Genomic DNA, 16,223 nt, shown 5'->3' with positions numbered 1-16,223 from the left:
TCTTATTTGTAAAAAATTGGTTCAACGGCTAGATTGGGCTTGATTTTTATTTTAAATAATAGTAATTATATGTATTCTATAAATTTTATGTTTTCGCGACAAAATTCTGGAACTTCAAATGCCTTTATTAATAATCTTTCAACATTTTTAAAAAACTTTTTTATGAAATTGGATGAAATAAAGTAAGTCATGCATGAAAGTACAGAGCATTGTAACAATAGATTAAAGTATAATATGAGTATCAATTCGTCTTTGTAAAATTCACATTCTCTATTTTCTTGTATCGTTTAATGTTACTTATTTTTTGTCATTCGAATAAATAAATTGAAAAAAATTAATTAATTAATTTACTTTGATTATAATTATTTTGTGTTTTAGTTCGATTTTTTAGCCTTTCACGTACGATATTTAATTCACGACTTTTTACCCAACTTTCTAACATAAAATCGAGTACCTACATATGATATTCTTGATTTCTGTCATCCGCATTATAGGTATCAGAGGATCATGGAAACGTAGCAAAATTTATTATCGTCTAACTGCCATTTTACGTTCTAAAACGATCCAATATCGTGTAACAGCCGAGCTCGCAACAAAAATAACTGAAATTCAATTGATCGTTGTAAAATTTAATAACCCCCCTCGCTCCGTACCTGTCGCTCTACGACCTGACCCGATTACGACCCAAAGAGGCCGAAAAACTACTTATACGTACTCGGACTATTACAAGTTCACGCTCGAGCAGGATTTAAAGTCGCTCCCCGCGGCGCATTACGTGGCGTGTGTTGCACACGAGGTACCGACTACCCATTCTCTGCTGCCGAGCGATCATCGAGAATCTCGAGAGCGAGGATTTATTGAAAATATGCTTGGCAACGGAGATCGATGAATTCAAGTGAACTGAGCAAAAATTTATGATACTTTTTACAAAGATATTTTGGGTAAATTTTTGTAGAATTTTCTAAATCATAATTTTTCTTTTTTATCTTTAAACTATATTTATTTTTTTATGCATGATTATTAACATGTATCAAATAAAAATGTATTACATTTGGAAATAAAATAAATGAGATAAATTGTACACCTGACAGCATTGAAGCAAGCTTTTGTATTCAACTTTTTATTTAAGAAAACCTAGCCCTAAATTGTAGATGCGTTGGGGTACGTTAAAAAAAATTAAGTAACGATATGATTATGAATAAACGTTTCAATAACAAGAAAAAAAATTTAATAACATAAAGGTAGGAGAATGTTCTAGATGACAGATAAACTTGATTTATCGGTCTGTCAAATTATGAATTCAAAATTTTTTCGTAATTCTCAACATATTTTCATTTGTAATGAGTAAAAAATATGGAACAATCAAGTAAATACAATCTCTTTTTCAATTATAAAAAAGAAATTTATTTTTTTGTTGATGTATTTTAATGAAATTCATTTTTTATATAAATTAGAATTTATTATTAAAATTACTTGCAAGTGTTATTGCTCGATCAAGAAAAAGAGCCTAACTATTATGGCTTTTAAAAATGAAAAAAGGTGAACGTATTGAGGGAATATAATAAAGTAAAATATGCTTGTCTTGCGGTCATTAGCGTAGCGGAAGAAAATATTTAAATGAGTATTAAATTTTTTCATTGTGCATATTTAACATGAATCTATTCACTCGATTTTTTGTCGAATTCAATTTTGTCCGTCGGAAGTTTTTTTGAAGTAATTATGTTTTAGATGACCAAAACATTCCGAGGAGAAATCGTCGTCAAGTTAGAGTTTTTCTAATATTGTAAAAATGATGTATAAACAGATAAATCGATACCTTAATGTAAATAATATAATTATTAACGACTTTAACATAATCCCTCGACACAATGATCATGTTTATAGTAAAAACAAATTAGTTTGAATATTGTCTTTCTCGATGAAACAACCCAACAATATACCAAAAGATAAAATTAACTTATTCAATTTCTGTTGTACTACATAGAAGAATCCATAGTTTAATTTTGACATCAAAATGGATAAAAGTGAGGAGAAATCCGAGGAAGTTACCTGTCAAGATCATTCACGTGAGCACGACATTGTTGTTCCAGACGACAAAAAATTTATTAGTGATATTTGTCAGGAGACATTTACTTTAGAATCAAGCCTTATAACACACCAAGACACAATTCATAATTATCAGAAAAATTACGCATGCGACAAGTGCGAAAAAAAATTTGAGTTTCGAAGTCATTTGAGTAGACACCAAATATCAGAACACAAAAGCCGCAAAGAGTTTGCATGCGACCAGTGCGACAAGAAATTTATTAAAAAATCGACTTTGTTCACACACCAAAAATTAATGCACAAAGATCGTGAAGACTTGACATGCAACAAGTGCGAAAGAAAATTTGAAAATAAATCAACTTTACTTAAGCATAAGAAAATATTCCACGAAGTTTTCAAAGATTATTTATGTGAAATTTGTGCGAAAAGATTTGAAAACAAAAAGAGTTTGCTCTTGCACATCAGGAGAGTCCACAAGTATACAGCAGATTTTGAAAGTGAAAAGGGCGAGAAATTCCATCTGAAAACAGTACACGAAGACCGCAAAGATGTCGCCTTCAAAGTCTACAAAGAATACGTATGTGAAAATTACGGAAAGAAATTGGGAAATAAGTCGAATTTACTCTTGCATATAAGAACTATCCACGGGGATCGCAAAGACTTTGCGTGCAACAATTGTGAGAAGGCATTTGGTCGCAAAGGGCATTTGTTACAGCACCAAAAGACAGTACACGAAGGTCGCAAGGATTATGCATGTGACAAATGCGAGAAAAAATTTACACGAAAACTGACCTTGCTCACCCACTTGAAGACAGTACACGAAGGTCGGAAAGATTTCGCATGTGGTGAGTGCGAGAAGAAATTTGCACAAAAGTCGAGTTTGCTTTACCATCAAACGACAGTACACGACGGTCGCAAAGATTACGTATGTGACAAGTGCGAAAAGAAATTTGGATATAAATGCTTTTTGCTCTACCACCAAAGAAAGGTACACGAGGGTCGCAGAAATTATGCATGCGATAAGTGCGAATGGAAATTCATATGTAAATCAGATTTGTTGAAGCACCAAAAAATAGTCCACGAAGGTTGCAAAGATTACGCGTGCGACAAGTGCGAGACGAAATTTGTGAGTAAAGCAGATTTTTTGAGGCACGAAACAACAGTACACGAGGGTCGCAAAGATTTCGCATGCGACAAGTGCGAAAAAAAATTTGGAAGAAAATCGACTTTGCTTATCCACCAGAAGGCAGTACACGATGGTCGCAAAGATTATGCATGCGACAAATGCGAAAAAAAATTTGGACAAAAATCAGTTTTGGTAAAGCACATAAAGACAGTTCATGAGGGTCGCAGAGATTTCGCATGCGATAATTGTGAAAAGAAATTTGGATATAAAGCGCATTTGCTCTACCACCAAAAAGCATTCCACGAAGGTCGTAAGAAACGTGGTTGAGACAAATGCGACAAATAGTGATAATTATTAATTGACAATTGTAAATATGTTGATAATTATATATACGTTTATCTATAAAATTTCAATAAAAATTGTGTCAACATGATTGTGCTCTAAGTGGAACTAATTTTAATTTCTATAAATGCTTATTAAATTTTTATTTATTTGGTTCCTACAGCTATTCATGCAACCATAAACGATAGTTTTTTTCACATCTTGTTTAGAGCTGTGACACGGTCAAACTTTTAGTTGATTACTGAACTTTTGATAAACCTCGCGTGATCATATACGACCTCCTATTGATCAAGCATGCACTAGTGGAAGATTTCGATGAACTTACTGACGGACTTAATTTAATTTAAACCAAAAAATGTTATCTGTATTTCTTCAAAGTTAATTGAAGCTCTAGTAATTGTTTTATCCTCATCTCTGTGCAAAGTTTTATATTGAAGCTCTTCGAAATGCGTGAGCGGTGAATGAAAATTTACGTGAAGGTGACACTTCTTCTAAAAATCTTAACTGAGAGAACGAACTAGAACGATGCAAATTTTACCGTGTTTTTAACTTTTTAATCTTCAGATGGTACTATTATTATATTCCAAATATCTCAGAAATTTTTCGGAAGGAAGAAATTGATTGGCTCCTAGTGGAGTGTGTGAGGACCGCAGCAAATCCATGGCGATTCATTAATTTTGTGATCAGCACCGGCTGCAGAAACAAACCCGGCGTAGATAAACGTAGATAATAAAAATGGTTGTTTTTGGTGAATTAAGGCATTTTGGGCCTATTTTCCACCTTTTTTGCACGTTTTTGGACACATATTGTTGTCGACATTGCGTTAAACTTTATGACACATCACAAAACTTTATCAGGCACATCTTTAGGAAGCTTTTCACATAGTTTTGGAAAAAAAAGTCTGGTTCGAACTCGATTAGATTTCTTGTTTTTATCAAGTGGCTTACGCTCTATAACCTCACAGGTTACTCCAATCACTTTAGAATGAATTTGTTCTGAAAATTTAGACAATTTCCAACAAAAAAGCTCTCGGGCACTTTTACTTTTGAATCATTCTACACTGATCCAGGAATTATTTGAATATTTGCGATTTTTCATGAATTTAAAAAAAAACGCTAAAATTGCCAACTTTGGGTCTCTGAAAAGTGTCATAGAAGACCCCAATTTTTCTTAAAATTTTTTGGAACAAATCTGACATTCGAAACAATAAGTTTTTCATATTCCCAGGAAAAAAATTTTTTTGGGACTTTTCTCTTTTTCCTAGCCTAATACAGTAATATACTAATTTTTAGATGTCGATTTGGTTTAGAATCGGTCATAATTAATAAAAACTTACTTGTTTATATTATTATGTTATCAGCGTTACCGAGGAAACAACAATCGATATACGTAAGCAGTAGTTTGTGAAATAACCGCTAGGCGGCAAGCTTACCAAAAGCTCCTTACTCATAAATAAACTATGGCTGAAATTTCTTAAGAAGAGAGGAGACTGACAACGGCCTTGATTTAAGTTTAATTTAAAAAATGTTTATTTTTTCCATAATCTCAAAATAATATCATCAATGTGAATAAATTCAAAACTAGCCACAGCAAGGCTAAAGCAAATATACATCAACAATTACGGCTAGTGGAAACATGGGCGCCTACATTGTCTACAAAAAATTTTGTACATTGATTTAATTCGTGCTGAGCACGCAAATGTATTACACCATCATAATAAAAACATATATAAAAACTAAAACTAACGGCCTAGCGTTATAAATGGCTTTAGGCGTAACTAATGATGGCCTTGCTACCGCTTTTGGTGAATCCTGCGGGGCTTCGCTTACATGTTCTGTTGCTTGTGCGCAATGTATACATATACTTACGTCGTAACTGTAGTTGTGTCAGTAGGAGTAGCAGTAAACTTTGAACCATAGCAAAATAGTTTAAAGTTAACCTTAATGACCCTTAACCCGATTGAAAATTAAGTAAAACAATAAAGTTGAGTGTGATTCTACTAAAAGTTCACAAGTTTTATTCATATAGCTATAAAAGATCAACAATTTTATTCATTACTGCAGTATATTATCGAGGCCAATAATCGATCTATACACACGTCATAAGTATGAAAATATTATAAATAGTATATTAAAAAAATTATACTACAGCGTCATTATTAATTACTTTTCTTAGTCCAATTGAAATGATATATGAGCAAGTTTCAAGACACACAACAGCTCAAGAATAGAAAACAGAAAACGAAGTAACAGAAATTTGCTTGTAAAACCTATTAATTTAACTCAAAAAAATTAATGAAAATATGGTTTCGTTAGGAAATGTTCTCAGCTTTCTCATGTTGCAGTCAGAACACACATAATATCTAAATATTGCATGTGGGTTGTACTTCTTTCAAAGGCCAATGCAAGATCGAACCAAACCATGTTATATCTAGGTGTACAAAGTACCCTCAAAAAGTTTGGAGCAAATCCATGAGGCGCAGGTGGGGCGGTTTCCTTGTTTAAGTAGTACGCAAAATCTGAAATCACCACAACTTCAGTGTACAAAGCTGTAATGATATTTGATATCAGGTAAGACACAATCGTTTTGGCACAATGTTTATTGAAATTTCGTACTTGAACAAGTGTGTAAGTGTTTACAATCGTCAAATATCATTTGTTTTTCGAATTTGTGGCTATAAAAATTTTTTGCAATTTTCGTGTCCTGTCCTTTAATGCTTTAACAAATCCGATTAACTTCTCAAATGCTATTCGTTTTTGTCCTGTGCTTGATCTTTGCGAGCTTCATGGACTGACTTTAGGTGAGAGAGCAAGCCCCATTTATGTGCAAAATTCTTCTTGCACTTGTTACACAAATGATCTTTCCGACCCTCATGGACTGTCTTTTGGTGTCTGGTCAATTTCGATTTTTCTCCAAATTTCTTTTCACACGTATCGCATGTGAAATCTTTGCGACCTTCGTGTACTATCCTCTTGTGTCTAATCAAGATACGTTCTTCCGTGAATTTCTTCTCACACTTGTCGCACCCATAATCTTTGCGACCTTCGTGTACAATCATTTTGTGGATGATTAATTTCCCTTTTACTCCAAATTTCTTATCGCAAACATCGCACGTGTGATCTTTACGACCTTCGTGTACTATCTTTTGGTGAGAGGACAAATGCGATTTGTGTCCAAATTTCTTTTCACACGTGTTGCACGTGAAATCTTTACGACCTTCGTGGACTGTTTTTTGGTGGATGAGCATCTCCCTTTTTGTTCCAAATTTCTTTTCGCACTTGTCGCATTCGTGATCTTTCCGACCTTCATGGACTGCTTTATGGTGCATTATCAAATTGCTTTGAGTCCCAAATTTCTTTTCGCATTGGTCACATGCAAAATCTTTAAGACCTTCATGAATTGTTTTTTGGTGTCTCAGCAAACTCTCTTTCTGTCCAAATTTTTTCTCGCATTTCTCGCATTGAAAATCTTTACGATCTTCGTGGACTGCCTTGCGGTGAGTGAGCAAATGTGACATTTGTCCAAATTTCTTCTCACAATTGTTGCACGCGTAATCTTTGCGACCTTCATGGACTGTTTTTTGGTGTCTTGACAAGTCTGATTTACATGCAAATTTCTTTTCACACGTGTTGCATGTGGAATCTTTACGACCTTCGTGTATTGTCTGTTGGTGGATGAGCATATCCCTTTTTGCTCCAAATTTCTTCTCGCACTTGTCGCATCGGTAATCTTTTCGACCTTCGTGGACTGCTATTTGGTGCTTGAGCAAATTGGGTTTTTGTCCAAATTTCTTCTCACAATTGTCGCACGCGTAATCTTTACGACTTTCGTGGACTGTTTTTTGGTGGACAAGTAAATGCTCTTTACGTCCAAATCTCTTCTCGCACTTGTCGCATTGAAAATCTTTACGATCTTCGTGGACTACCTTGCGGTGAGTGAGCAAATGTGATATTTGTCCAAATTTCTTCTCACAATTGTTGCACGCGTAATCTTTTTTACCTTCATGGACTGTTTTTTGGTGTCTTGACAAATCTGATTTACATGCAAATTTCTTTTCGCATTTGTCGCATGCGAAAATTTTGCGACCTTTGTGTACTATTTTTTTATGCAAAAGCAAATTTGATTTTTGTTCAAATGTTTTTTCACACTTGTCGCATGGGTAATCTTTATGACCTTTTTTTTGAGTCTTCAGGTGAAATGATAAATGTGATTTTTTCCTAAATTTCTTCTCGCACTTGTTGCTTGTTGCGAAATCTTCGCGATCCTCATGCGCTTTCGTGATGTGCAAGAACAAACTCCTTTTGTTTTCAAATCTCTTCGCACAAATTTCACATAAGTAATTCTTGAATACTTCGTGGAATATTTTTTTGTGCTTAAGTAAATTTGATTTATTTTCAAATTTCCTCTCGCACTTGTTGCACGAGTAATCTTCGCGATCTTTATGTACCAGTTTTTGGTGAGTAAACAAACTTGATTTCTTTACAAATTTCTTATCGCACTTGTCGCATGAAAAATCTTTGCGGTTTTTGTGTACTGATATTTGGTGTCTACTCATATGACTTCGGAACTCGAATTTCTCGTCACACTTGTCACACGCGTAATTTTTCCGATTATTGTGAATTGTGTCTTGGTGTGTTATCATGTTTGATTCTAGTGTAAATGCGTCCTGGCAAGTATCACAAATGAATTGTTTGTTGTCTAAAAAAACAATTTCATGTTCACTTAAATTATCCTTTGATATAACTTTTTCGATTTTCTCCTCACTTTTGTACATTTTGGTATATGAATTAGACCATGGATCTTTCTATTTAGTACCACCGAAATTGAACTAGTAAAAGGTATCTTGGGACTATGACTTGTTTCATCAAGAAAGACAACATTCAAACTATTTTGTTTTTACTTCAAACATGACCAGCGTTTCTAGAGATAGGTCTACAATATAGGTTTGTAATTTATTTACAATTAAATTATCGATTCAACTGTGTGTACATAATCTTTACAATATTAGAAAGAATTTTAACTTGACGCCAATTTTTTGTCCTTCTAAAACCAAATACTTCAAAAAAATTCCTGCAGACAACATCAAGTTCCCTTAAAAAACATTGAGTAAATAGATATTGTGTAAAATAATATTGTGTAAAATAAAATATTTTGATATTCATTCCAAAATTTGCCGCCCTCGCGCCATGACGCGATTTTCATGCTGCATAACCCGCCGCCACTCGTTTTCATCAAGGTAAACTACTTTTTCCGTGAGATCGCAGTGGATATTAAAAAGTACCATCCCTACGTAAACTTCCATTTGCCGCTAAGTGGAGGCAGTTGATTTTTGAAAATTCGGAAAATTAGATTGGAAGAGACATTGAAATAAGATTTTGGGTTACAATCTTGAGAACTTTACATTATGATCATGATAAGACTTAATTAAGACACCTTCCAGTAATTTTGAAGAATGTAGAAAACATTTTTGGGTTTTAGTTAAAAACTTTTATATAATTATTATACATAAATATTTACAATCGTCAGAATAAAATGAATGAAATTCACAATATTATCTGAGAAACTATACGTAGAATGGAACTACAATTAGTTCAAGCTATTGATATTAACAATAAGTTAATAACAAAAACTTAATTATTATTTGATTATCGATGCCCATATTTGCGATTATGAGAAAAAACTGTTGATTTTTGTTTGAAAAGTTGTTTTATAATGTAAAAACATTAGTTTCAATAAAAATACTGAACTCGATTCAAAATATTCCGAGATTTAGAATATTCGAAGAAATTTTAAAAGTGATACTGATGTAAGTATGACATTCACGAATGTACTTTTTTCGAATTTTTATTAAGCAAGTTTTTTCACTATCCGAAATCATGAAATTTTATGTAAACAACTCGTTGATGATCTTTCAAATTGATTCTCATGTCGTGCTTCTTATCACCGATTCACACGAAAAAACTTTGTCCTTGTGAGCAATCAAATGTTGGGAATAAAATTATGTCTTCATGCAAAAATTTTATCACATTCGTTACAAACGTAATCTTGACGAAATTCAAGGATTGTCCAATAGGTAGGTGTCTGTCAATCCAACGAATTTTTTTCGATGTCAACTTAAATTCGATGTAGTCTCATAATTATTTTCAGACTTATTTAACCCGTCATCTTTACTAACTTCGTGTATTTTTTTTGGAGTCTGATGCCATTTCATTGCTGACCAAATGTCTATACGTCATCTTTGCGACAGTCGTGTATTGCCCTTTGGTGCCTGAACAAGTTCGATTTGAATCCAAATCTTTTTGCGCATTTGTCGCACGCATAATCTTTTCGACCATCGTGTACAGCCTTTTGGTGTAATAGCAAATGTGCTTTTTGTCCGAATTTCTTCTCGCATTTGTCGCATGCATAATTTTTGAAACCATCGTGAAAGGTATTTTGGTGTCTGATCAAGTATGACCTTATTCCAAATTTCATTTCACACTTGTCGCATGAAAAATCCTTGGGACCTTCGTGCACTGTCTGTTGATGCACAAGCAAAAGCGATTTTCGTCTAAACGTTTTCTCGCATCTGTTGCACGTGTAATCTTTGCGTCCCTGATGAACTTCCTTCTGGTGGATAAGCAAAGTCTGTTTAAATCCGAATTTCTTCTTGCAATTGTCGCATGCGTAGTCTTTCCTACCTTCGTGGACCGTTTTTTGGTGTCTATTCAATTGGCTTTTATCCACAAATTTCTTTTCGCACATGGGACATGCAAAATCTTTGCGACCCTCGTGTACTGTCTTTCGGTGGGTAAGAAAATTTCCTTTTTGTGTAAATTTCTTCTCGCACTTGTCACATGCGTAGTCCTTGCGACCCTCGTGGACTGTTTTTTGGTGCAACAGTAATTGCCGTTTATATCCAAATTTCTTTGCACACTTGTCGCATACGTAATCTTTTCGACCTTCGTGGACTATTTTTTGGTGTTGTATCAAAGTGCCTCTTTCTCCAAATTTTTTCAGGCACTTGTCGCACGAGTAATCTTTGCGATTTTCATGTACTATCTTTTGATGTTTCAACGAATCTGCTTTGGTTCCAAATTTCCTCTCGCACACGTCGCACGCAAAATCTTTGCGGCCTTCGTGGACTATTTTGATGTGCTTGAACAAACTCGATTTTTGTCCAAATTTCTGTTCGCACTTGTCGCATGCAAAATCTTTGTGACCATCGTGTACCGTCTTTATGTGTAAAAGTACACTATGTTTATTGTCAAATCTTTTTGCACAATTATCACAAAAGTAATTTTTCAAAATTGAGTGAAATATTTTTTCGTGCTTGAGTAAAGTTGATTTATTTTCAAATTTCCTCTCGCACTTGTTGCATACATTATCTTCGCGATCTTTGTGCATTAATTTTTGGTGTGTTAACAAAGTCGATTGTTTCAAAAATTTTTTCTCGCACTTGTCACAAGCGAAATATTTTTTTTCATTGTGCATTGTTTCTCGGTGTATTATCATGTTTGATTCTGAAGTAAATGTCTCCTGACAAATATCACAAATATATTTTTTTTCGTGTAGAACAACAATGTCGTGCTCACGTGAATGATCTTGACAGCTAACTTCCTCGGATTTCTCCTCACTTTTATCCATTTTGATGTCTAAATTAAACTATGGATTCTTCTATGTAGTACAACAAATAAGTTAAATTTATCTTTTGGTATTCAGACTTATTTCATCGGAAAAGACAACATTCAAACTAATTTGTTTTTACTACAAACATGATTAGTATTCTACAAACGTTGTCAAAATTGTTTATGATTTCATTGTGTATAATTAAATTACCGACTTATCTGTAGTCTTTATTACAATATTCTTTTTACTAGGTACATTTATGTAATAATACAAAATTTCCAAATTTATTACAAAATTTGCTGACGCTGTTCGTTGCCGCCCCAAGCTATGGCGGAGTTAACGTACTCCATAACCCCCCACCAGAAATAATATCCTTTGTTTGTGGAACATCTTTACGTCATTTGGACATTTTATATTCTGTTAAAGTCAAGTAAAATTCGAGATGGATTGATTTCACAAATTTGTTGCATTTATTGATATTGATATGATATCTAAATTCCAAACCAATTATGAGAAGTTGAGTTCAATGATGTGGACCCAACTTTTGTGTCGTATTATTTGTTAGTTGTTGTTAAATTTTTATCGTTTTTGCGACAAAATGCTGAAACTTTAAAAGATTCTCATTTCGTATCAAATTAAACTCTTCATACTCTGAAATTGAATGTAATTTTAAATGAACAAAAATTTTACATGAAAGTATAATGTGATTATAAATTTGTCTTTGTAAAGTAGTTCCAAATATAATTAATAAACTGATTGCGTCACAGCTTCACTATCAAAAAGAAATTGAAATACATTATAAACCATCAGTCAATTCCAACATCGAATATAAAATACACTTAGACGGACAGCATATTAACTAACAGTCAACTCAACTTCTTACTTTGTATGTTAACGATTCTCTACACAATTATGTCGAATCTCGCTTAATGTCATGCTCTCAATTTGGCGAGTATTATTATTAAGGTGTTCACGCCAAGTCCCAAAATTTTGCCTCGCCAAAGTGTAATCTACGCAAAAAATACGTCTCCGGAAAGGCGTATTGATGAAAAATGTGATATCGCGAAAGTTACACTTTGGCGAGGCATGATTTACACGCGCCACGGCAGTGCACTGGTCATCCAGACACGATAACGACGTTATTGTCCCTTTTCTTTTTCAAAATATGTGGCATTTCACGTCAACTCTCCCAGTGCCGCGCGGCCCGGCAAAATTAGGTCAAATCACTAAATTTGTAAATCACTGTAAAAGTACTAAAATGTTACTTTTTCCTTAATCGGCGTGAGATTGTCGTGGCGATGATGAAGAAAGGTCGATGTTTTTTTTTTCTATTTTCGTTCGTTGTTGTCCATTGTCGCGCTATCGGAGAAAAAGATTCGGAAGATTAATCGATTTCAGAGCGAAAAACTCCGCCTCCAAAAAAAAGAGCGACATTGTATGGGCCAGAGATTGTTTGTCCATATATGACTCATCATTAAATTGGTTACCGCGATGATTTCGTGTCTTTTTCCCTTTTTCTTTATGGTTGCATATAACTGATTGGTTTGACGAAATTACGTTTTTATTTTAGGATTGTTTCATTGAATGCAAAATGCATTTGAGAAATTTGAAATCTCTCGATATATATCTCTAAATGTGTATTGAAATTATGTAATCGTTAAAATTTCGCCCACAAAGTAATACACATCTTGATAAAAAACTTGGTATGTCTCGTCTTAGTACATATAATATAATCTTTGATCCAACATCGCGATTCATACACGATATAATCTACGAAGCCATCCCAGAGTTGATGTCTTACTTTACAGCCCCATTGACTGCAGCATTTACGATTTGTATACCCACGTACTCGTAGCGGGACAAAAAAAAATGTTAAAAGTCAATAGTCCGAAATATAGTTATTGGAGCAGTATGCACACGGTAGTGTCCCGTCGGCACGATTAGCTTATATGTATTATAGCGATCGTATAGTACGCACACACAAACTTCTGTACATGATCCGCGTGTGTAACAAGTCCGCGCGACAAAGGATCGACGTGTACCTTTATATTTATAATGCGCGAGGTTCTCATTACATCGCAAGACGCGACAAACATGCCGATGATTCTCTCTGTATCCTCCTTTTCAGTGTGTACATACTTTTGTTGGTGGAAAGAGAGAGAAACAGAGAGCGAGTAACACTGGTAACGAAAATAACTTTAGTCTACATCCTCGTACACGCTGCCGATATTATGTAGATTTCTAATATACAGAATAATGATTTGTGAAAGTTAAATTATAATAAACCAAGTGCCTTTATATTTATCAATCTTATCCATTTTGATCGCGTGATTGGCATTCGCTCAATCATCGCCACCTGGCGTTTCACGCAGTAACAGCGTAAGCAACGGCAAATATTATCAACGCACATTAAAAGGATACGTGAAAAGTAATATTGAAAAAATATTCATTTATTTGAGCATCGTTGTATTAAACATTATCGTTAGATTTCATAAAAGAATCGTAAGATCTTTTAGAAAATAAACTGCTACGAAAATGACAGGACTACAATGAGTTCACCCATTTTAGAAAATTTGCGTATATATACTCAGTGGCGTGCTCGAATAATTGCCGCCCCACACGAACTATTATTTGACATCCAATTAAAGAAGTTGATTTCTGAAAACTCGTAAAATTAAAGTCGAGGCTTTGATATAAGATTGTGAATTTATGTTTATATTTATGAATTTATATTTATGAATTTAAAAGGTTGGAAATACTTGCTGATTCAAATCAAATTATTAAATGGCTTCCACGTTGGTTTTTTTAGTATAAATATTTTTATTTTCGACCATGGCTATCTTGGTAGCCCATAAACGTCATTTCATGACGTTTATAAAAGGTCCAATAGTCAACCAGACCAAAAAAGGAAATCAAAAAAAGGTAAAATGATAGTTGATGGCATGAAGTTCAAATAAAATACAATCGTATACTAGCATGATTTTTATTCAAACATATCTCGATAGGTATATATATTTACAATTGTCAAGAATTGAAAATCAGCACTTTTCATTATTTCAATGACGAAATGCACTCTATTCTGTCAAGGGCTATTACTAATAAGCTTGAGACATTCGTATAATTTTCTGAACTTAATCCAAAATAATTTAAGAGTCAATATATTCTTGAATTTACTACTCGACACTTCCCACGGAGAGTAACACGTTTTCATTTAAATTAATACACAAACGTGTTACTCTTCATGGGGAGTGTCGTATTGGTACTCACTACGTAGAATACCTCATATTTTTCGATAAGTTTGAAATTTATGTTTTCACACATTTGTCGCGAGCAAAATCTTAATCATCTTTTTGTGTCGTCCTTTGGTGCATAAACAAGTTCGACTTTAATCAAAATTTTTTATCAAACTCGTCGCATTCGAAATCTTTGCGGCCTTCGTGTACCGTCTTTTGATGGCGGAGAAAACTTGATTTCTGTCTAAATATCTTCTCGCAATTTCTGCGATCCTCATGTACTGTCATGGGTGAGCAAATTACATTTATGTGCAAATTTCCGATCGCACTTGTCGCACGCGTAATCTCTGCGACCTCCGTGAATGACTGTTTGGTGTCTTCTTAAATTGTGTTGAAGCCCAAATTTTTTCTCACACTTATTACATTCGAAGTCTTTGTGACCTTCGTGCACTATTTTTTGGTGGAAGATTAAATGCTGTAACATTCCAAATTTCTTCTTGCACTTGTCGCACGTGTAATCTTTTCGACCTTCGTGTACTAGCCTTAGGTGCTTGAACAAATCTGATTTTTGTCCGAATTTTTTGTCGCAATTATCGCATGTATAATCTTTGCGACCCTCGTGGACTGTCTTTTGGTGGTAAAGCAAACTCGGTTTTTGTGTAAATGTTTTCTCACACCTGTCACATGCAAAATCTTGGCGACCTTCGTGGACTGTGTTTTTATGCCTAATCAATTTATACTTGACTCCAAATTTCTTGTCACACTTGTCGCATGTGTAATCCTTGCGACCTTCGTGTACTGTTTTTTGGTGGATGAGTAAACTCGGTTTTTGTGTAAATTTCTTCTCGCACTTGTCGCAAGCAAAATCTTTGCGACCTTCATGAACTGACCTTCGATGGGAAAGCAAATGTGACATTTGTCCAAACTTCTTCTCGCATTTGTCGCATGCGAAATATTTGCGATATTCGTGAACTGTATTTTGGTGTCTGAGAAAATGCGAATTTCGTCCAAATTTTTTCTCGCATTTTTGACAGGCAAAAACTTTTCGACCTTCATGGACTGTTTTTTGGTGGATGAACAAATGCGGTTCATATCCAAATTTCTTCTCACACTGATCATATGCGAAATCTTTACGATGCTCTTGGACTGCCACCGTGTGCATGAACAAATGGGATTTTTTTCCAAATTTGTTTTCCGATTTGTCGTATATGTGATCTTTGAGACTCTCATGTTCTGTCTTGACATGTTTGAGCAAACTCCGTTTATTACCAAATCTCTTCGCGCACTTTTCACATAAGTAATCTTTAAAAACTTCATGGAATATTTTTTTGTGCTTGAGTAAACTTGATTTATTTTCAAATTTTCTCTTGCAATTTTTACATGAGTAATCTTCGCGATCTTTGTGTACTAATTTTTGGTGCGTAAACAAACTCGATTTTTCAACAAATTTCTTTTTACACTGATTACATGCAAAATCTGTGCGGCTTTTGTGTTCTGATATTTGGTGTCTACTCAAATTACTTCGGAATTTAAATTTCTTTTCACACTTGTCGCACGAGTAATTTTTTTTATCGTTGGGACTTGTGTCTCGTTGAGTTATCATGCTCGATTCTAGTGTAAATGCTGCCTGGCAAATGTCACTAACGTATTGTTTTTCATCTGAAACAACAATGTCATGTTCACTTAAATTATTTCCCGAGACAACATCAGCAGATTTCTTTTCACTTTCATACATTTTGGTACGTAAATGAAACGACGGATCTTTCTATGTAGTGTTTCATTTGGAAAGACAACATTCAAACTAATTTGATTTTACTGTAAACACGATCAGTGTGTCGAGGAACTGTGTCAAAGTCGTTTCTAATCAT

At 34.2% G+C, this 16,223-nt stretch overlaps 1 protein-coding gene across 1 annotated transcript; it reads right to left on the bottom strand.

Moving 5' to 3' along the window:
• Positions 1-5,847: 5,847 nt before the first annotated feature.
• LOC111693791 (zinc finger protein 271-like) lies at positions 5,848-16,090 on the bottom strand. The gene is made up of 4 exons (XM_023459449.1): positions 15,912-16,090; positions 7,089-7,503; positions 6,938-7,004; positions 5,848-6,062 (listed from the first exon to the last, which is right to left on the bottom strand). The coding sequence occupies exons 1-4, from the start codon at positions 16,088-16,090 to the stop codon at positions 5,848-5,850; spliced, it is 876 nt and encodes a 291-aa protein (XP_023315217.1).
• Positions 16,091-16,223: the final 133 nt, after the last annotated feature.

Source organism: Trichogramma pretiosum, unplaced genomic scaffold, assembly GCF_000599845.2.
Source record: "Trichogramma pretiosum strain Unisexual culture from Peru unplaced genomic scaffold, Tpre_2.0 scaffold61, whole genome shotgun sequence".
In the NCBI taxonomy this organism is placed as follows: domain Eukaryota; kingdom Metazoa; phylum Arthropoda; class Insecta; order Hymenoptera; family Trichogrammatidae; genus Trichogramma; species Trichogramma pretiosum.
Note: the sequence above shows the minus strand (reverse complement) of the source record. Positions and strands in the feature narration are given on the sequence as shown.